Below are 23,074 nucleotides of genomic sequence, written 5' to 3'. Positions count from 1 at the left end.
CCTTTATGTAAAACTGGAAAGTTGACTTTCCTGAAAATCTGCTTAACCCGACTTACTGACTGAAAGGGTTCCCTAAACATGTTAATCTCCAAACTTAAGTTTATTTTTTTTAATTTTCTCGGCACATACTAACATCTTAGAATAGCAAAAGTTGCATGCATTATAATAAAAAGCATGCATCCTTTGTCGCTAATTATTCTTAATCTTGCACGTAATATTTTGTATGACATACCATAATGTATAATTAATTTAGACATTACCTGCAATGGGAAAGACACCATTTATATCCGCCTCAATAAGAAACCACTTTTCATTGTTTTCCAGTCTGTTCTGAAATATTATTTTGATAAGCGTGTACTTCAGAACAGTTCCTTGTAACCTCCAGCAGGTGGAGACAGTTGCTTAGACAAAAATAAATACACCTGATAATTTTTTTGCTACATCTAATTGTTATTTTAATTTAAAGATTTTTATTTAAGTTTTTTTTTTTTACCAGTTTTCAAGATTATTATTCAATATCGTTCATGTGTTCATTTCAGGCATAATTTTCCCTTTCAACTTGTCATTTTTGCAACATGGTTGTGAGGGGTTCAAAGCTAATGAAAAAGGAATGTAAATGAATCATTTGATGACAACCAGCTACTTTCTCAATTTGACAATGTGACATAATCCATTTTGTGTCAAAAGAAACATGCATACATCTGCATTTAGAAATTTTCCACAGATACAGTGATGCATCTTGGCAGCTTTCTTCATAATTATAGTTTACAGTGTTGTTTTGGAGTTGCTAGAGGGAATCCAGCTGGGTAGATGAAGTCTAAATTGAAAGCAGCTGCTTTATTTTGTCCCAGTTATGGATGTGACCGTGCACGTAAATAGATCCTGTGCAGATGTCCTTGTTATATTGGCTGGAGAAAATTCTGAATGGCTGAACAGAAAGAGATGACAAGTGATCAGTCTTTTTATTTCTGAGGGAAACTCCTTTTCATTATAGGTTACTGGACCAAATGAATCTATTGCTTATGTGGCCAGACAATGTCTCGTTTAGTAATGTAACCTCGGTTCCCTGATAGTAGGGAACGTCTCGGTTACATATGTAACCCTCGTTCCCTGAGTAGGGAACGGAGACGTTATGTCGTGACGATGAATGGGGTTTTCGCTTAGAAAGCCTATCAACTTCGAGTATTACAAAACGAGCCAATGGCAAAGAAATGCCATGGGTCTGCGGAATTTGCATAGCGTAACTCTGCCCTACCTCGTGGATATATAAGGAAGTACGCTGGTAACATTCAGATATGTTTTCCTGCTGAGGAGACGAGACTAAACTCAGGCATTTCCCAGCGGTACAGTGGAAGTGGCAGGGAGATGTAACGTCTCCTTTCCCTACTCAGGGAACAAGTGTTACATACTGTACTTAACCGAGACGTTCCCTTTCATAGTCACTGCGAGTTACGTCGTGACAACGAATGGGGTTCCCAGTCTAATCACGCCGCCTCGGCTGTCTTCCAGTGCCCTGCGTAAGTCTGAGCTCCCTGTCATGAGACTAGCAAGGATGAAGGACTCCCACTTAACACAGGAATACCAAGGTACACTGGGAAGCATATATCAGTAGAAATATGCAAACAATGCCTGCCCGAAGGGAGGACTTAAAGGAATACACATTTGACCTGCGAGCGGGATGGATATGGAGAACACTGGGGTATCCAGCCCGCAGGGTGGAATCTTTCAACCCCATGGGGAGCAAGGTGGCATGGGTCTGAAGACACATGTTCAGAAGGCTCGTTGCACACTGAGTCCGAAATGTTCATAGCCGTTTTTTCAAATTCGTGATTCGGTGGCTCTGAATTGTCAAAACACCATTCAAACTGCTTGCTCCGGATGCGAAAAACGCAGAAAATCAAACCTGATCCGAATTTTTTTATGACGAACGAAAGTTTCGGAGCCAGTGTGCAAGCATGATTGACATAAAATGGTTTCGCTCGAACTATCGCATATCGGCCAGGTTGGGCCAAAGATTTATTTCCTGGACCACACCTGTGGACATCACCTGGCCAAGGGACCGTGCGGCCACCTTCATTGCCCGGAGAGCGAGAGCGATGGCGGCACACAGCTCATCGAAGAGCCTTTGTTTAGCTCTACCCTCGTGCATGTCCCTGAGGATCCTGGCCTGGTAAACCTGGAGGATGGCCATGGCATGCAGTGAGGCGGCAGCTTGCTCCGCAACTCTGTATGATTTCAGCACCAGGGTAGACGAAAACCTACTGTCTTTGGAGGGGTGCTTAGGATAGCCATGCCACGTTGAAGCACTCTGAGAACACAGTTGCATCGCAACAGATCGTTCAACAGGGGGAATCCCAGTCTACCCATTAGCCGCGGCCCCGTCAAGGGTAGAGAAGGCGGAGTAGGTCGCCGAGCGATCACGGGACGACAACAGGGACTTCCATGATCTTGTGACCTCCTTATGCACCTCCGGGAAGAAAGGAACTGGGGGGATGCACTGACAGGTGTCAGTGCGTACAGCCCCAAGAACCAATCGTCCAACCGCGAGCACTCAGGACAGGGCGGAGGGTTCCACTCTAATCCGATGCTCACGGCTGCCCGGGAAAGCATGGCTGTCAATTCTGGGTCGGACTCAGGCAATGCTGGCACACACGAAGGTAGCAGCACAGCCGAATCTTCATCCCCAGAAGACTCCAGCCCACCTTGCGATGCGGCAATCAACATCGTTTCATCATGCACAAGACGGGGGTGTGGGCCGAGGAGGCATCGTCTGGGATTTATTCCACACCGTAACCCTCAGGTCACCCTGGCCACCAGCCAAAGTATCACCTCTCTTGGAGGGGATAGATTGGGGTGTGGCTGAGGGGACTCTACATCTAGTGAGGTCACGGCGTCTTGACTGCAACATCTCGATGGTCATGTTCCCACAATGAGAACATGATTCATCCGCGAACGCTGACTTAGCGTGGTCTAAACCCAAACACGCAAGGCAGCGCTCGTGCCTATCAGACAACAAAACAAAACGACTGCACCTAGAAGTACACGGGCGAGACATCTTTAAAAAGACTTGCCAAGTGCAAGCTCTTTTTGTGAGAGGAAGCTTAGCAGCTGTGCTGAAGCCCCCAGGGAGAAACACACATGCTGTTGCAGACCACTGCACAGATCAGCAGGCAGGAATGTGAAACTCGCTGGATAATGCCGTCACACCAACACAGACTTGAAAGCTGCTCGTCTCGAAGATTCTCGAAGAAGACACTCAGAAACAGGCTACAGAAGTGAAGAGGACCTCTTGGCTCCAAAGCAGAAACATATCTGCATGTTGCCAGCGTACTTCCTTATATATCCATGAGGTAGGGCAAAGTTACGTTATGCAAATTACGCAGCCCCATGGCATTTCTCGCGAACCAGTCAGGACGCTTCATGCCCGCGCGCGTCAGGACATGCAATAATGGGCATGGCTTAAAGCAATAAAAGCGCCCATTTCGCCATAGAATTCAGGTTAAATCGACTGAAGCGATCCCCTGATCATAGCAGAGTAGCACGGCGAGTTACGTAAGACTCGTTCCCTACTCTCAGGGAACCAAGGTTACGTTAGTAACCGAGACGTTCCCTTTCGAGAGCTCTCTCGTATTATGTAAATTAGCTTATGCTATGGGAACCCTTTCAAAACCCTGTGCATGCTTAAAGAATTCGCCCTATACTATAGCCTAGGGCCAAGCGCCCAAGGCTCATGGATGAGTAAAGTTAAGAGTCCTAATATGGCCAGATCAGTAAAGAGCCTTACATAGAAAATTATAGGAATGGGCCTTATACAGGGCCATTTTCCTTCTTATATGGTATATAGAACTGCAGTTCACAGACGTTGGGCCTTATAATTGTGAAAATGTGCTTAACACTTTATTCATACAGAAAGAACCCTCACTTGCAAAGCGGGCACTTCCATATTATAAATACTCATAAATATGGACGGTGTGAGGCCCAGCCTGCCACCGCACAAATATCTTCAATTGGTATTCCACTCAACCATGCCCACTACGAGCCGATTCCTCTCGTGGAATGATCTTTGATGCCTATGGAACAACGGAGGCCCTTAGACTCATAAGCCAGCGAGATAGCATCAATTATCCAGTTTGACAGTCTCTGCTTCGTAACCGCACAACCTCTGATGGGGCCTCCAAAGCACACAAAGAGCTGTTCTGACTGCCTGAAGGGGGCTGAACGCTCCAAATAGACTCTGAGAGCCCTCACAGGGCAGAGTAGGTTTGTGTCTCTTTCGTCTTCTGACGAAGGTAGAGCTGACAGCGAAATAACCTGCGCTCTGAACGGGAGCACCTTAAGCACTTTAACATACGAGTTGAGAGCACTTTAGGGACATACCCGTGCCTTGGCTTCAGGATGACTCTGGAGTCATTGGGCCCGAATTCAAGGCAGGAAGCGCTCACTGAGAGTGCTTGCAAATCACCCACTCGCTTGACTGATGCCAGTGCTAGCAAGAGGTCTTCTGAGGTGAAGAGTTCGACCTCTGCCTCGCCAAAGACGCTCCATATCATCTGAACCATTTGCGGGTGAATAGACCATTCCCCTGGGACGACATCGTCTCTGGATAGCATATCCACACCCTGCTTCAGAATGCCAGGCACGTGCGCCGCTCTTAGCGAGCGCAGGTTGAGCTGAGCCCATAGCAAGAGGTGTTTGGCCATGGTGTGCAGGTTGCTCGACCAGAGACCGCCTTGTGGATTTATATAGGAAACCACTGACATGTTGTCCGACCGGACCAAGACGTGGTGACCTTTTATGTATAGGAGGAAAGCATTTAGTGATAGAGCAACTGCTCTCATCTCTAGACAGTTTATGTGTAGGCACCTCTCCGGGCTCGACTAAAGGCCGGAGATGGGCCTGCCCTCGTATAGAGCCCCCCAACCTCTGTTGGAAGCATCTGTCGAGATCACTTTCCTCCTGGAAATCACGCACATACTCACGCTGGACTGATACCAGTCGGGCTGCTTTCCAAGGAGCCAGGGCTCTGACATAGCCGTGGGTTTACTTTGATGCGTACGTTGCCAGATCGACACACGCGAGCTGGTACATGGGGTTTTAATCAGTGCTGAAGGGGACACATATACAGTAGACCCAACTGGAGTACAGATGATGCTGAGGCCATGAGGCTTAACATCCTCTGAAATCTCTTGAGAGGAGCCTAAGCACCTGCTCTGAATGATGCCGCTAGACGCTGAATGGTGAGCGCGCGCTCTGACGTCAGCCGCGCTTTCATCTGTATAGAATTTATGACTGTTCCCAGAAAAAGGTACTCTGGCTGGGAGACAGTGCTCTTTTTGAAGCATTGATCCTGAGACCTAGGCATTCTAGATGGCTGAGGAGCCAGGATCTGTGAGTTATTAACTGCGCCTCCGATTGGGCTATAACCAGCCAATTGTCAAGGTAGTTTAACACTCACACTCCCGTTGTCTCTGGGGGCTAGAGCTGCGTCCATGCACTTCGTAAACGTACGAGGTGCTAGGGATAACCTGAATGGTAGGACTGTGTACTGATAAGCCTGCCCCTCGAAGGCGAATCTCAAGAACGGCCTGTGATGTGATGCTATCTGAATATGAAAGTAAGCATCTGAGTAAGAAAGTAAGACTGGCTCAACAGCCCCTTTCACTAACAGTTTTGACACTTCGGTGCGAAGGACGTGAGCTGCGTCGCTTCTCACCAATGTCTCGACCACAGCTAGAAAGCACGGGGGTCTGCGAGGAAACTGTATTGAGTAGCCACGTTTTATTATGTTCAACACCAATTTTGATATTCCAGGGATGGCTTCCCAGGCCTTGGCCCGCATAGATAGGGGTTGAATGTTTTAATATTGACGTTCTCAGTCGCCATAACTAAAGAGGGGACTGGGGGTTGGGTGAAAAGCTTTTTGGAGGTTGGTCCGACTTCGGTGGGACTCAAACGTTCTCTTTTCCTTCCTGTCACCGTGGCTAGGAAGGCTTCCAAGGCTTCGGGTCCAACACAATCTTGGGTCAGGGTCCCCGTCGCTCTGTGAACTGCTGTCGCTTCGTTGAGCGAGAGCGGTGGCGGACTTCATCCGCTGGGCGGGGCTGGGAGACCGGCGGTGCTGGCTTCGCTAGCTGAGGAGGCGGTGCCCTCTTATGGCGGCCCGAAGCAGAGCTGGGCGGTTGATTTGGTGGCTCGCAGAGCCAGGTTTGTCGAGAGGAGGAATCGCTTCGTACCCTTTTTCCACAGCACCGTCGACGGTCGAGAGCGTTGAGGAGAAGGAAGGCTTTACACGAGCTGAATGCGGTGCTTTCCACGACTTTGTTAGCTCGTCGTGCACTTCTGGAAAGAAGGGAGTCTTCTAGAAGAGTCTATTCGTCCAGCCTGCTGCGCGTGGGCTCCTCAGGCAAAGACCACTCGAACCCGAGGTCTTCAACGGCCTTAGTTAGCACGCGGAGAAGCTCTGCATCAAAGCTGGTTCTCAAGTCGTTCGCGCTGGCTTGTGTTGAGGGCGCGGGGTCAGTCAAGGAGTCCGCCCATTCCTCGCATTCGGATGCAAAGAGACAAACGCTGTCATCCTTTTCATCTTCTTCATCTGATCCACCAAAAGAGATGAGACCGGCCGCTTGCTGAAAGGGGCTCTGGTCTGCCTGAGTAAATAGGACCGGCAAAGATTGTTTCTCTGGGAGAGAGTGAGGCACGTGGAGACTGGGCCGGCGTGTGCTCGCTCGTGTTCAACCGCTCTGGCATCCTCTGTACACGGCGTTTCTTCTTGCGCTGCTTGATCAGAGGAAAAGGTGGAGCGGGAGGCAGGGGGTCGGCGTGGGCGAAGGTAGCCAGACGAGACCGCAGGGTGGAGAGCGCCATTTCATCACACTCCGGGCAGCCACCCTTAGTGAGCGCAGCTTCCAGCCCAGACAGGAAGCGCAGAGGATGTGACAATCTCCGCGGAAGAGAGGGCGTCTGCACGAGGCGCAGGCATAAACAACGCCTAGAAATTTGCTTGTAAAGGACTGTAGGCAAACTGTAAGCTATATTGTAATCAACATTGTCATTTTGGATCAACTTCCCTAAAATTTCTTTCTTCATCTTTCAAAAACCTGAAGTGATTTTGCGCATATTGCAAATACACTATCTCATGATTCATAGATGTAGAGCTGTAAATTAAGGTTTTGCTTATAAATAATAGTGAATACAAGGGACACTGTCTAATAATTTGTCTTTGGTATTGTTTTAAAAATGTGATGCCATGACATCCCTTCACACAATAACATATAGCTAAAAATCTCTGAAAATAACTATTTTATTTTATAAAATTCCCCCCACTTCACCCGTTCACACTTGGTATCATAAGCAAAAAGACAAATAGGCACGAGGTACAGTGTTTTATTAAATATTTTGCGTTATTAAATATTTTATAGTAGATACAATTACAGTATTATAGACTAAAATGAGCTTATTTGCGTATTAAAAACATCTGGTAAAGTCACAGTAGGCTACATAATATGTTGTGTATTTCTTATTTTATTAAAATAAGAATAACAATGTGGTTTGTATCACATGTAGCTCCCGTTAGTAGAGGCGTAGTCCAGCTGTAAGATCCCGCTCCTGGAATTCCATCCCTTCTTTTATACCAGGCGCTATAGGCTGTGGCTCAAATCCTAGTAATTAAGCTGCCTACCTAGACACCATTTGCGTCATAGTTCTGGGACGTTCCGGGTCGTTTTCCGCCTCAGCTGAGAAGAGCTCACTATGCTGTCTAGCTTAGGCAGCTTACTAGGATTTGAAACAAAGCCATCGTCAGAAGTTCAACATGATCGCGCTTAAGTGATCCGCTAGGCTGCGCAGTGAACTGTCTGCTTGCCAATTGGAAAGTGGGACCAAGAGAACGAAACGGATTCACAAGTGAACCATCAGTTTCTTTTGGTTGTATCTCACAAGCTCTCAACAGCAAAAGGGTTTTTTTCTTTCCTTTTTTTTGGCAAATGAAGTCCCACCAAGCGTGGGACGGAGAAGCGACGGCGGCCTTGCTGTAAAAGAAACGCTTGAAAGTTTTGCGAATACATTTCCCAGTGGCTTCAAGTGACGGACCTTGATTTTCCCAGCGGCGTGTTTGGAGTCGTGGGTTGGCAGAAATGGGGACGCGGATACGTGCCCATAAACTCACTCTTTTTATTATCCCTTTGATATTTACGTCGCATCTGTGTAATGTAAGTGATTCATCTGCATTTTTATATAATTAATATAACACTCTGTGCTGCTTTTGTGTAACTGTAACTGTATCAATGGAAATGCACGCAAAAAGTTCCTTAGCTAAACTTTGCGTTGTAATATAATCCGCTTTTTTCTAACTCCATTCTTTTGCAGCATTTAGTAGGCTGCGAATTGTATCATGTGCAAGTTATGTTGAGTTTAACTGATGTTTTATACGGATATCTAAAGCTCGACTCAAGTGTAGCGTGTGTGTTCTAGTCCTGGTCTAATTTTATCCATAGAAACGAGCTATTCATAGTTGGTCTCACTGGCGTCTTGCGTGTCTGTATAGCTACTTGATCAACTTTATTTATCATTTGAGACTCATTGATTTAGAGCACTTTCACTGCATTCATTTTATCATATATACTCTTCATACATCACATAAAAGCACAACTTCTACATAGACTTGCTTATTGACGCAATGTTTGTGCTGTGCACTCACACAGAAATTGGCACCTTGGTGAAAACTGTCTTTTCATTATGACTTTGTGCAGTAAATTAGGGATTACAGGAGTAATATTCAGGAACTGTTGGATAAAATATATTACAATTAAAAGTGGATGAATGAGGCAAAGTAGCCAATCAAATCATTGGCTATGAGATAATAATTTAATGTGAAAACAAATACCTTCATCTCAAATTTCTTGGTACCTGTAATACTGTACCACTTCCAGCCTGCTGGTAGGTTCATTTAGACTTTATTGCTTATGGAGAGTTACTGACTGAATCGATCTGTTGGAAATGGAATCTATCGTGTGAAATTACCTTAACACCACATAGTCAGTTTTTAGGGTATGCTGCTCTATTTTGCATTAAGTTGAGGTAAAATTGCTATTGATCATTTGGTTCTTGTAAAGCATAAGAAAATGACCTTTCGTTGAACAAAAACCACCACCCCTCCTGTACGTTTTGGAGTCAGTTTAATTAGTTAGCTGAAATTAGTGATGTCTTGGAACACCTTTAATGTTGCATCCTTCAAAAATCCTCTGGATCACATGCTAACGGAAAGTCTTTTCATGTATAACTTCAGATTCTTTAAATCGGCTTGCGTTCATCCTGCATACCATGTATAATCCCTCTCTTATCATTCAGACACTGGTGAACATGAGCCTCTCTGTTTACTGATGTGTAGCAGGGGCCCATTGCTTTTGGTAATTTGATATCTTTGCTGCTTTGTTTCAGGGACCACTGTGTCAGTTGCAGTATAATTGAATTAAATGGAATTAACGCCATGTGTTTTTTCCATTACAAGCTTGCCTAAGATTTGACAAAGAGTTCAGTTGAACACTCTGGGCTTCAGTTGCCACCGGCATCCCTGGTGTCCTACTGGAATTTCAGGGTCATAAGTATCAATCAGCACTGACAAAACCCCAATAAAAGTACTTTATTACCTTTTAGTTTACTGACACAATCAAGTGCTCCCTCCCTGCTGTTAACTATCAATGGCCTGGTAATTGAGAGATGATCCTTTGCTATTTATTGACGCATGTCATTTTTGGGTTAAACTGGCTATTTGTGAGGTCGTTGAAGTTTTGTGTGATGATAAAGAGTTGCAAGTGGGTTCACGCCCACTGTCATTCCTTTTGGTTTTAGCTAGTTTGACACTTCTTGAGATGAAGAAAAAAAGTAGGAAACTCTTTTGAGAGCTGTAGACCTGCAGTTATCGATTAACAAAGTTTCAGTTCACTCAAGCAAATCAGGTTTTTGTTATTGAAACAGTGTTTATTGTAAGTTCTACTTAACACCAAATCCTTGATTTAAAGAGATGGTTCACCCAAAATAAAGATTCTGTCAGAATTTACTCACTTATCTCGTTCCAAACATGTATGGCTTTTTTTATTCTGTGGAACACAAAAGTATTTCAGTGTTTTTGGACTCCACTGACTCGTATTATATGGACAAAAACAGTTGAAACATTCTTCAAAGTATCCTTTTTTTGTTGTTGAAAACTACATGAGGGAAATAAATAAATAATGACAGAATCTTTAATTTTTGTGCTAGCTATCCCTTTTAAAGGCAGATTGCTATTGTTAGCCCTGTTTTCGAGTCTACAAAGACTTTTAAGTGTTCGAGTTTGTCTCGTGATATCCAGCATTTCAATGTGCTATTTTATTTTGAGATGGTTCTCTTATTAGAGACTCTGACTTCATCAAGGTACGGTTTTAAAGTAGTTCTGGATATATTCAGTTATATATATGTATTGATATATTCAGTTAACTGCTCCAGACTGTAGTTACACGCTTTCACCGTCTTGGCCTCCCATGTATGCCCACGTTTACTGTATCTTATGTAATATCTAGATATAGTCCAGCCATCCCAGTCAATTTAACACCCAGACAGTCTTCCAAGTAAGCACAGAGGCATCTAGTGCACACCGCTGGGATAACTGGGCTCGTGTTCAATGAGATTTTGAGGACAGAAGATTATTAATGGTCTCAGAGTGTGCTTTTATATATCTTGTTTGTGAGCTGCTTGTCAACCTATTATGGTCTTTTACATACAGCAAATGCTTGGTACTTAAATGAATTGCAGTAAAATCGCACACTTTGAAATGGTATGTATGTCAATTTAGAAAAATATATGCTAGTATAATCTGAGATCTCCCAGGGCTCTTAGGTTGTGTTTACACTCGGGAGGTTTTGTTCGATTAAAACAAACTCTGGTGGAATTGCTCTGTTTTTGCGGTTCATTTGAACAGTTCAGTGTGAACGCTGCCCTCCGAACCCTGGTGCGGACCAAACAAGCAAAGACCCCTGAAAAGTTGGGTCTCGGTCCGCTTCCAAGCGAACTCTGGTGCAGTTCGACTGAAATATGAACGCAACAGATTCATACATGGCGTCAGAAACGCTGTGTCCTTGCAGCAGATCTTTGTTTGTGTGAAACAGAGGAATTCCTGGTGTTGTTTTGACTTTAATAAACACTTCACGAGTTTTCAGCAGGTCGCAATGCCATCATACGAATGCATATAACGAGCACATTTAGCCTAGCACACAGCATTGGTTTGGATGTTCGGTAAGTTCCGTCGCAAAATTATTATTATTAATTTTTTTATCTTTAGGTTAGGTCTTAAAAATGACAGTGTGAACGCTAAGCGAACTAGGACTAAATGTATTATTTTCTTTTTTTGGTCCAGATCAAAAGAACCGAACTACAAGTGTGAACACATCTTTAGATTTACATTTATGCATTTGACAGAAGCTTTAATCCAAAGTGGTTTGTTTTACATGTTTATTATTAGTGCATGCATTTCTTGTGAATGGAACCCATAAACTTGTGGTAGCTACTTCCATTGCTTTGCATCTGTGTTTAAAGTCGATATGAAATGAAAAGAAATTCAATCATTCATTTTGTAAATGCATGTTATTGTTCTTATTGCGAACTATTCATTCAAGCATATGTTTAATAATCCGCTTAAACCCCTTCCTTACACAATCATCTGCAAGCTCACATTCTTTTTTTAGGACAACTGCCACATTTCAAAAATCAATAAACAACCGATCGGTAGAACCAGGCTCCCACCTTACTTTTTTTTTTTTGATGATGATGATGATGATGATGATGATGTTAAACTCGGATGTACATCACAATACGGTAAACATGGTCTGTCACTATCTTTTCATCACAACTTTAATTTCATTTTCAGTCACTTAGTTTGGTTGATGTCCTCTTTTGGCTCTTGTCGTAAATGGTATGGATAATTTTTTGAAGTTGCTGAATGTAAACTTATTGGCACATCTGGTGCTGCTGTTATTTATTCTGTTGTGAAGTGTGACTTCAGTTTGGATTGGGGTCAAAGTGGTTAGAACAGCATTTCTATGTGCTGATGTATCAACTTGAGATTTAGAAATCCCTCTTTTTTTGTATAGTTTTGTATTATAAATTAGTGTTTCATTTTAAAAAGTACAATCAAAATTTTGCTCCTTTGAATTCAATTTGCCAAGGAATGTTCCCACCCATATCTGTGATCTGCTTGCACCCCACCCCCCAAAAAACCCGTTCCGCTTCGTCTGCAGGTAACTTTTGATACATCACTGTGGGAATCTTCAGCTTTCAGTCGCCAGCTGTCTGTGATAGAGCAGGAGGCAGACTCCAAACACAGCTGCAGTTCAGCTGGTATTGTAACCCTTGCAAGTGCAGACATGAGTGCTCATTGTACGGCTTGATGCTTCATAAGAGGCGCCCTTATTCTGACCACCTATATCCATAAATGCAAATTTAAGTTCTTTTCTTGATCAGTTTTGTCCCACTTTCCCATACTTTGTCAAAACCAATAGGGTCACAACCAATAGTGTCACAACAAGAAGTGCTTGATATATTACTGCCGTTTCAGTGCACAACTTGTTAGAGGACTTGGTTGTCGGAAAGCGGTCACCTTCAGAAATGAGGATGGTGCTATAGCAACACCAAGATCAGGGATTCCGATTCCAGAGAATATGCATACTCATAAATTGCACTGCATTGTGATCAAGTGAATTGATCTAAAATCCTGTGGTCATTACATAATTACATAGTATTGTTTGTGATGAAGTGTATAATAGTGTCTCAGACCCCTGAAAGGCTTTATATTTGTCTGTCTCTCTGGAAAATTTTGACATTTTTTAGACTTGTATGGGAACAACCTGAATGTGTCTCTTTATTGCCTAGAACATGACTCATGTATTGTTATGCATAATTTGCTGTACTAAAAATATCAGTATGTTATTGACCAAAAGTAGAAAAAGATGTTCTGTGCAGTATAACTATTTATGGAGTTTTTTTTCTAAGGCTGCACAATATATTAGAGATTTTTTTAAATGTAATGTAAATGTATGTTAACCTTAAAGTTATGAACAAGCTTTGTTATTCCAAAACAATGACAAAATTCGCATTTAGGAGATATAAGCATTCAAAACTTAGTCCTTCACTTCCGCTAAAATGGATCACAGATTTATGACATCACCATGGACTTCAGCTTCTCATCACATCTTTGTCCAATCAAATGCTCTCGAGAATCTAAAGCGTCCCGCCCCCATGCTGTAAATACCACCTGGCCAAAGCGACAGATGACACGTCACGGAGCAATATTGGTTGGAGATGTGTATTCGGTTGCTCAAACGCTCGAGTTTTATTCCATTTTCCAACTGTACGTTCGTTAAGAATGAAATGGTTAGAATTTATTCACACCTCGAATCCAACGTGTCATCAGCGCTCGGATTCGTTTCCGTGGTAGTGTCAAGTATGACTTGAATTGAATTGAATTCACTTGTTGCATATGAAACAAATAAGTAGTACGTTTTTTTTCTACATTTCTTTTGACAAAATAGTATATAATTGTATTATCAGCTGTTTATCCGCTATCAGCAATAACATGAAAATAATACATTTACTGCGTCCAGCATTCTAATATTGCTCCATCCCTTTTTTTGTAGCCTTTTGAGGAAAAAGGCTACAGTATGCCTACATTATATCTGCAATAAGTATAAGTGCACTGGTCTTCTGTTTCATCAGTATAGCATCCCTATGTGTCAACATTTCCATATCACTCAATACAGATGACTTTTGTCAGTGTTTGCTGTAAGTTGTAAAGAGTGTCTTGTGAAAACAGCGTGTGAATGAAGTACTCAGCAGAGACCTCTTCTTCCATTAATCTACGACAAGCCTCGGCCTGCCCCAGAAAGAAAGGAGCTACTTTTTCCGAGCCTCCTGCAACCCCCATAGGACACTGGTTCTCCCAGGCTGTTATTACACCACTGAGATCATGTTGAGAAAGAAAAAAGAATTTCAGTGCCCTCAGGTCACAGTATATGTCACTGCGAAAGGAAAATAAAAACGAGAAGATAGACGATGGAGCACTTGATTTTGTTAACGTTCCTTTTATCAATTTACAAGAAAAGAGCCAAAAAGCTAAATCTCATCTTTGTGGTCTTTTATGTTCACCAAAAACCAGACATAACAAAGACTTGCTTTGCAGTGTTAAACCAAAACAAAAGAGTAAATGTGCGTCTAAGTGACATTTTAACAAGAGCCATTGACCTAGTGTACTGTGGATACAGAGATTGAGTGTGCTGTTGGTGATGTACTTCCTTTTGAAGTGGGTGCCAGGGTCTGTCATGTTTTGCTGTGCTGCTATTGGCTCCTTTGAGTATTTGGGCCTCTATTCAGCATATCTGCCATCTTCTCTTCACCACTCTGCTCACTGGGTTCAACCGGAGAGGCTACAGATAAAACTAGTTGAGCCACCCAGGAGGCTGATGTACATTAGCATGTCAACAGCTCCTCTACAGGAGCCGGGCACTTCTGGCTCTTGGCTGTTGGCAAGCAGTGCTTCTTTTTGTCATTCAGATGAGAGAGTCGAGATGTGAGGTAATTCTTGCGTTGGCTTGCGGGTGAGGGTGTGGCTATAAAAAGATTAAATCTCACCTGACCAAATACTTGCCATTAATATTTCATTGTGTTTATTTTGGCAGATTGGCAATTGACATTTGACACAAGTCCTCTGTGAAGGACTTTACAGTCCCTGGTTCCCTTCAATGTGTGCTCTGTGATAAGAGAGGAAATCTTCACTCTTCCAGTAGAGGATATCTGCACAGCCAAATGTGGCAGTAACACTGATTTCAGTGAATCTCTTTTGCAAAGTTGCTGACTCATCATCCTGCCAGGGAACTTAGTTCTAAACTATCTATGAGAGGCAAAAGCCCTTTCCCAATAGCAAAGTTTACTGAGGCTTTCCTGTGAGTCTTTCCTGTACTATAGGGACACAGAAGCAATCTTAGAATCTATGATAATAATTAATTAATTAATCACATTTCAAAATGCTTTGTAAGCTGTGTATGCCATATGTTTGCATTGTAATTATGTTTTTGTTTTTATTTGATCTTTTTCTGTACAGCACTTTGGTTCCACTTGTGGTGTTGAAAGTGCTCTATAAATAGAGTTGAGTTGAGAGTAATCTATTTATTTATTCATCTTTTTCAACTTATATTTTATATATTAACATTGATTTGTAAAATTAGGTTTCGTTACTATATATAGGTCCCTGTAAAATATAATTTTTTGCTTTCATTAAAGCACAGTATGCTCTCTAAAACATTCTCAAATCAAGCTGTATAACTCAGAAAAATAATATTTCTTCCATTATTCTTTTTATTATTAATTTTGAATTGAGAAATGTTAATTTTTAAATTCAACTTCAATCAAATTTATTTGTTGTTTCACTAATGAACTTTTTGACCCCATGGCATATTTCCCTTCACAATAATATCACTGTTCTGATTTAATTCTGTACTGCTTTTATAAACAGAGTTCCAATGTTAAAGAAGATAAATGAAGATGTATCCATATAATGTCAGGTGCAAGTACAAGTGTGAGGCAGTTTGTTCAAGCAATCCTTGCGTTTGCATTAGCACTCAGATTCGTATCAGGCATACCTGGTACCAAGCTATAAGAGCAAACATGTTTAAACTGGAATAATGAAATTACTTGAGAGCCACCTGCTCTTGATGGTGCCAAAACCACATCCCACACTGCAAACTTCTCATAAACTTCAGATCTCGCATTTATATTTCCATGACCAGAAGTTTCAGTGCTTTGCTGCAATGTTTTCCATGTAGGAACTTTGCCTCTGATGGTTCCAAGTCCTCTAATGGAAAAAGTACAATCCCACTCTGAAACCTGTTAAAGCAGACCACTGTGTTTACTCAAGGGATGTTATGATTGGTGCCGATACCACAGGCCTTCAGCTATGTGCTCTTATCCAACGGCAAGGGAGTAGCTGACCGTTTGCATTTGCTCACTTTATTTCTTTATTTGAACCTCAAAAATGTTCTGATTTATCTATCCCTTCCTATATCCATTACAACCACTTTGAACTCCTATACGATCATTATTTACAGTGTTTTTGACCTACTCACATGTGTATTGTATGCTGGCATGAACAGTGGGAAAGAAACCTGAGCTATTGTCTGATATAGGAGGAATGTGAATCCTGTGTGGTTAAATGCAGAATTAAATTACCACAGTGCATCAGTTTGGCCTCTTTTGTGGCCAGAGGTCGAATTTTACTTTAGCTATGTTTGTTATTTTTCTAATATGTCAGGGGAATGTCCTTAATCACTAATCAAAGGAATATTACCTTCTGTTCTCTTCATTTTAAAGAACGTCAAAAGATCAGTTTGAACCGTTCTCCTGGCCATTTTGAACAAGCGTGAAAAATGGCAAAAACTTGATTGACTGTGCACACCGCATTACAATGTTGTGTTCTGATTGGTCAATCGTTGTTATTTATAGTTCATAAATTATCATATAGAGGATTTTAAAATTGAATTTATATAGTACATACGTTTTACATAATACACAACACTGTTAATCTAATGGGAATGGTAAGGGTGGTTTTACAGAAGGGAAGCTTTTCCCCCGCATTCCCCTGCAAGTCAAACCCTGGTCATGCCCATTAACTGCTTTCTAGACACCATTTTAAAGGTATACTAAAAATGATTTCAATATTGTTTGCACGTTTGTGTTTTGTTAGAATTATAGCCCTTGCAAGTTCATTACGTGTGCATGAATTGATCATTATGTATTATAATGATAGTGTTAGAACCCAGACACATTTTTTTTGTTTGACTCCTCATTAATGATCCGTGTCTCGTGGACATGCATATCTTCAATAACAGTACGGGTATTATGCAGTCTTTATTATACATGCATGTTCTTGGTTTGAAATTGAATGTTTGTGGTTTTCAGACTAAACTGGCCTAGTGCAATTTTCCCTCCATCCACACATGATGACCTGAAGCCGGAGACACACTTAACGACTGTAAGGCCGATTAAGAATGTAATTTGATACGACTGATCATGCCCAAACACGTGGGGTCAGAGACAGTTGCGTTCAAACGCTGTTCACAGTCGCTGTTAAAATCTACTCAAGTCGTTGGAAACAGTCTGTAAGTGTGTTCAGTTCAGTCTTAGAATGTTTCAGCTACTCGTTAAGTGTGTCCCCGGCTTAAACTGCAATTTCACTCTTACAGTGACAGTCATCTCCTTCCAATAAATGCTGAGAATATTTATAAAAAGAGTTTGTGTAAAAGAGCAGATCATTGATTTTTGTTATATTTACTTCTACTTTGCCCCCTCAACCGGACTATCCTGGCCTTTAGGTCAAGATGAATTTTAATCATGAAATAAAATAAAATATTTAAAAAAATAGCACTTGCCAATTGCATAGGCTTTCTAGCATTAAAGGGATAGTTCACCCAAAAATGAAAATTCTGTCAGTATTTACTCACCCTCATGTTCCAACCCCGTAAGACCTTCATTCATCTTCGGAACATGAATTAAGATATTTTTGATGAAATCTGAGACATGATCACTCCTTCATACTAGTCCATAGGCTTCTTCAGGGATTGAAACTTGCCGGCCTCGAAAAGTTATTAGACATCGTTAAAATAGTCCAACTGACTACAGTGGCTCAACATTAAGTTTATCAAGCGACGAGAATACTTTTTGTGCGCAAAAACAAACATAAATAATACAAACAAAAAGTGTTCTCGTCGTTTGATAAACCTAAGATTGAGCCACTGTAGTCACTTGGACTATTTTAACGATGTCTTTAATGACTTTTCGAGGCCGGCAAGTTCAATCCCTCAAGAAGTCTATGGACTAGTATGGAGGAGTGATCCAACTCTCAGATTTCATAAAAAATATCTTAATTCGTGTTCCGAAGATGAACAAAGGTCTTACGGGGTTGGAACAACACGAGGGTGAGTAAATACTGACAGAATTTTCATTTTTGGGTGAACTATCCCTTTAATATTAGTAGGGATGGCCCGATACCGATACTGGCATCGGGGATCGGGTCGATACTGTCCTCATATACTCGTACTCGTACTCATAAAAATTCGCCGATACCACGCCCCGATACCACGTACATTTTGCGAAACGAAACTGGCCGCCGCGGGTGCTTTGTCGAGGTGAACTGAGGCATAGGGACGTGCACTCCCAACGCAAAAGAGTGCGGCGCGGCACTAGATCTGATGGCCGAGCGCGAGCGCGGGCGCGGGCGGTAATGCACTCACTCGGTGTTTGCGGGTTCCGGGAGAATAAAACGATTCGCGGGACTCCCGCAAACTAGAAATATCTATGAATACAACATATTAAAACTAATAGATTTTCATTCATCTGTTGCAGAAAAGCAAGAAGAACAACTAAAACAAAATAGAAACGATTTACAGGCCAGAGTTTCTATTCATAACATGTTTGCAGCGTTGAGCGATGTAGCCAATCACAGACATGTGTGTTGATTTCTTGAACGCAATGGCTAATCAGAAGCATTTAAGATAGACTCCCCTCACTGCTCAAAACTTTTTTGTTCAGTGCTGAATTCTGTATGCTGGCAAATCCTCTAATTATAACAAACAAAGTGTGGATATTATGAAAGATTCATTGTGCAGTCAGCTTCATTGATAATAACAGATGTGTGAGATCGCGATGAACTGTCAGCTTTTTAGGAATTAGACTATTAAGGGAGCGCACTTTGGGCGCATTCAGTCATGTCAGACCATGCACGCAGTAACTGCTTGCTTTTATGTTAAATTAACAGTGGTTTGTGTGTTAATACATTTATTTTACTCATTATTATTTATTTTTAGACTTGTTAAAACAAGCAGAGAAGAAAATAAAAACAGTCTTCTAACCTGTGTTCTAAAATAGTCTTCTGTCTTCTTTTCTGGGAGCCTACTGTATAGTTACTTTTGCGGTAGAAATATCGGTATCGGTACTCGATATCGGCAAGTACACAAATGTAAATACTCGTACTCGTATCGGTTTGAAAAAAAATGGTATCGGGCCATCCCTAAATATTAGGCTATTATAATCAACATTTTAGTTAAGGACTAAACTTTATATTTGACTAAAATTAAGAGAATTCCAATTTACTAACTTTAATTCTTCAAAGTTTCCAAAGCAGAAAAAAATATTGTGGAACATGGAAATATAATGTAGATGTCCAAACAATAAACATTGCGTTTCCAGAAACCAGAGGTTCTTAATTACCCTGGACTTTATAACTACCTTTAACTTAGAGCCAGCAAAAGCAATTATCATTTAAACCAGATAATTAAACAGACCTTCCAGTGGTGATTGATGACTAACTAGAAGTCCTGGTGCTGTGGAGCAGATTTCTAGCCGCTAGAAAAACTCAAGGCCTTGGGGTTACCTGCAGGCCTCTATTGTGGTCTTGACATGGGCACAAAGTGTAGTGTCAGGAGCACCCTACTTTTGAGATCTGGCACAGAGGAGAGACTCACTGTCAAATTCCTTGGCACGGGTTCAAGAGCTCCATGTAGGCACAAGTTTAATGCACTTTGTTCTTTTGTGGGGAAAACCTGCAGTCTGGAGATTAGGAACAGAAGAATGGGTACAGTCTTAATTACTAGTAGTGTTTCATGATATACTGATACTAAGAAAGGTATCACTAGACCCTGCTATTAAAAATGGGACGATTCCACATTTTATTAGTACCGGTACTTAAGAATGATGGCATTATAATAAGAACCATATTTCTTAACTTGCATCGACGTGTGACAGCAGGAGTCAGGACGTGTGTGCGCAGAACTCTGCTTCGTCTCCCTGCTGCAGGAGTGAAATATATCCGCGCAGACGGATTGAAGTTATGACATCTTAGAGCGACAAAGAAACATGCATGCATGAGAAAATAAAGTGCGTGACGTGTTTGATGTTAAAAAGGGTTAAGTGGAGTTAGCCTCCAAAAATAATTCTATGTGCTATTCACACTGCTGGGCTCAGACCTGAAGAACGCGCACAGAACGCCGCCTTTCACATAGCATGCGATCACAAATTCAGTTCACATTTGCGGATTATTGTGCTTGAATGGTTAAAAATGTCTACGTTCTGACGAGGCAAAGATAGTCTGTATGACTAAAGTGAACGTAAACAGTTAGGAAAGAAATCTGATGTTTTCCAATTAGTGCTGCACCGCACGATTAATCATATCGCAATCGTGATGTCAAGCCAATGCCATTATATCATGCTGCGATTTTAAATGAAATAAAGAAATTAGGGCTGTTAAAAACTGTCGGGGTCATTTTTATCCAGACATCAATGGCTAATTGATCAATGATCATTATAGGTCTTATTAATCATTTAGTTGTTGCTAGTTTGAGTTGAGAAATACACATTGCAGCATTATCACTAATCTGTGTGTGTGCATTTTGCTTTAGAAACAAGCAATTTGAGTCATAAAACCATTTATTCTATCGCAATTGCAATATTGACCTCAATAATCGCAATATGACATTTTCCCCAAATCGTGCAGCGCTAATATCCAATGTTTTGTATTAGTGCAGCTCTTAAAGTGACAACAGCCTAATAAATCTGTTGCTGTCTGTGTCATTAATGTTAATCAAACATAAAAAGAAAAGAGAAAATCACTCGCTGCTTGACTGAATAGCTTTAATATATTTATTAAGAATCAGTGTATAGTTAATTTATAGTGAAACTGTTTTTTTTTCACTTGATTTAATTTCTTATTTAAATTCAATCAATTACTTCTACTGTCTTTTTATTTTTTTTCCGTATCGATTCAGTATTGGCATCGAGATATTTTAGTCAGTTATCGTATCAAAGTCATAATTTTGGTATTGTGATAACACTATAATTACTAGCCTTTGTTTTTTTGACATAATGGGACAGAATGAGATTGATCATAATTACACATTTTATTTGGCAAGAGGCAAAGAACAGAAAGCGCACTGATGGCTGACTTTGTCAACATGAAAAATTGTTATTGAAAAATTGACCTGAATGACTTTAATGCACATTCCCTAATGAATGAATGACAGACAGTGGTTAAAGAGAGACACCTGAAATGATTGTATGTACTCTTTGGATGTACAAATGAAAGAGGTATATAAATGCTTCATTCAATCATTCTTTCATAGTGTGCATGATTCATAGGTGCACATTATTACAAATAAAAAAAATATGGTCTTCATGATCTATTATCTAAATATTACACCTTTTATTATGGGAATAAATGGGTTTTTAATTTAATTGAAGTTGTGGCTGGAGAACATGCCTTTGCCTTGGAATCATTACACCAGTTTGGTGGTTAAATTGATTTTCATCATACTGATTGATTGATCATGCCACTATGAACTGTTCAGTGGCATTTTATGTTGCTGAATCAATCACCTACTTGTAAAACTTATTTGTAATGTGCCCTCTATGAGAGTTCCCGTGCAATCTGTTGGGAGCCTTTTCTCATGGACATCTTGATTTTTGTGTGCCTGTAATTAGCCGGAAGGAAATGAAATGCTTCCCATCTGTTTCCAATGAATGGGCAGGTAAGGCCCTTCACTTTCCTTTATGTGAGATGACTCCCCTGGCATACAGATGTTGAGCTGGAGGTATGGCTGCTGTTACTGTGAGAATTTAAAAAGGCTGGCATATTTCTTAACTGGGAGGGCAGAGGTCTTTCAGTAGCTTCTGGTTTGTATGTTCAAACTGTTTCCTGTTACCTAGAGATTCCTCTTGCCTAGTTGGCTCAGCATACAATAAACATGTTGCTAATAACCTTGTAATTCTCTGCCTGTTTAGTTAACAGAAGAGGCTGGTTTTGTGCTTTGTTATTGTTTCAGACTTTATTATTAAGTGATTGTTTATTTTGGACGATTTAGGAAGGAAGGCTGAAGAAGTTGTTTAATTTTAGTCTGGGAGTTTTATCAGGTTTTTCATTGCACAAGATCAAACAGGCATGGTGCGGTCTGGGGGAATTCCTTCCTTAAGCAGCCATCATGGACAATAGAGTTGTTATCCGGAGTATACACTGTGGTGTCAGTACATCTACCATCTAAATATCATTGTTAGCGATTTCAGATGCTGATATTGTTTGTTGCACGTTTCAGTTTCCTAAAGGCATTTATCGAACGTAATATGGGAAATGAAAAAAACTATTCATTAAGAGTCTCAGTGAACAGATTTGTTCTCCAATGCCTCTTTGAAAGCTCCCAAAGCAGATGCCATTAACCAAACAAACATTCAGTCATCTATTACTGACAATTTTTGTATGTTTAGAGTAATGGAGGAGACCATGAAGAGACTTCCAATGTTTTTAATAATTTTTTTAAATCTTTGTGCTCAAGTAACCCTCTTTCTGCCAGACTCTTTCAATATTTCCCTTATCCTCTTCACATTTTCCCCTTGATAGCAACAAATGTGCTCTTTGAGAGTTTATGCAGCATTAGAGTTACCATCTAGGTGTTACTAATCTTTGTCAGAAAATAATTCAATGATAGAGTGGTTACCTAAACCTAACATATTCTGTAGAGGCTGTTTGGTCTTCAGCTGTCTGTTCAATCTTAAATATTAAAATGCGTGAGAAAGATACAGAATATGTGTGATTGATGTGATTCTTGTCAGAAATGTTTTTCATAATAATTCATACACGATGTCGGCAAAAACTTCAGCTAGTTTAAGTTGATTTAAGAGTGAGTTTAGCAAGACAAACAGATTTTTTTACTTTCTGAAGGCTATGTATATTAAATTTATCATTGTCACACACTGACTCATGAGTGTTAAGAACAGACTGTCGCATTACACAGTATTTTGAACTGGCTAATATAAGCACACTTTAGATTAGCATGGATGATATTTTCAAATGGCTTTGTATCCTCTGGGAAAAGATTGGATATGCTGTACTAAGTTTGCCTATGTAAAATCAGAACTAATACATCTGTCTTTTTAAGGTAGCTGAAGTGGTATAATGAATTTAGACGTACTAAATTATGAAATTTAGACATACTGAATAATGAATTTAGACCGTCTT

At 40.9% G+C, this 23,074-nt stretch overlaps 1 protein-coding gene across 9 annotated transcripts in view; it reads left to right on the top strand.

The window, feature by feature from the left end:
- Positions 1-7,862: 7,862 nt before the first annotated feature.
- hspg2 (heparan sulfate proteoglycan 2) overlaps positions 7,863-23,074 on the top strand; it is a 110,936-nt gene continuing 95,724 nt past the window's right edge. For 5 of the 9 annotated variants that reach the window (XM_077218762.1, XM_077218760.1, XM_077218761.1 and 2 more), the window contains exon 1: positions 7,863-8,207. In XM_077218762.1, coding sequence (XP_077074877.1) covers positions 8,133-8,207 — 75 coding nt within the window. In that variant the 5' untranslated portion in view covers positions 7,863-8,132. The remainder of the gene's footprint in view (positions 8,208-23,074) is intronic. The other 4 variants (XM_077218764.1, XM_077218759.1, XM_077218766.1 and 1 more) reach the window with 1 other exon arrangement.

Source organism: Siphateles boraxobius, unplaced genomic scaffold, assembly GCF_051911475.1.
Source record: "Siphateles boraxobius isolate OS27281-9 unplaced genomic scaffold, OSU_SipBor_1 77, whole genome shotgun sequence".
NCBI classification, from domain to species: Eukaryota; Metazoa; Chordata; class Actinopteri; order Cypriniformes; family Leuciscidae; genus Siphateles; species Siphateles boraxobius.
The sequence above is the reverse complement of the archived record's forward strand: the minus strand, read 5'-3'. Positions and strand labels throughout refer to the sequence as shown.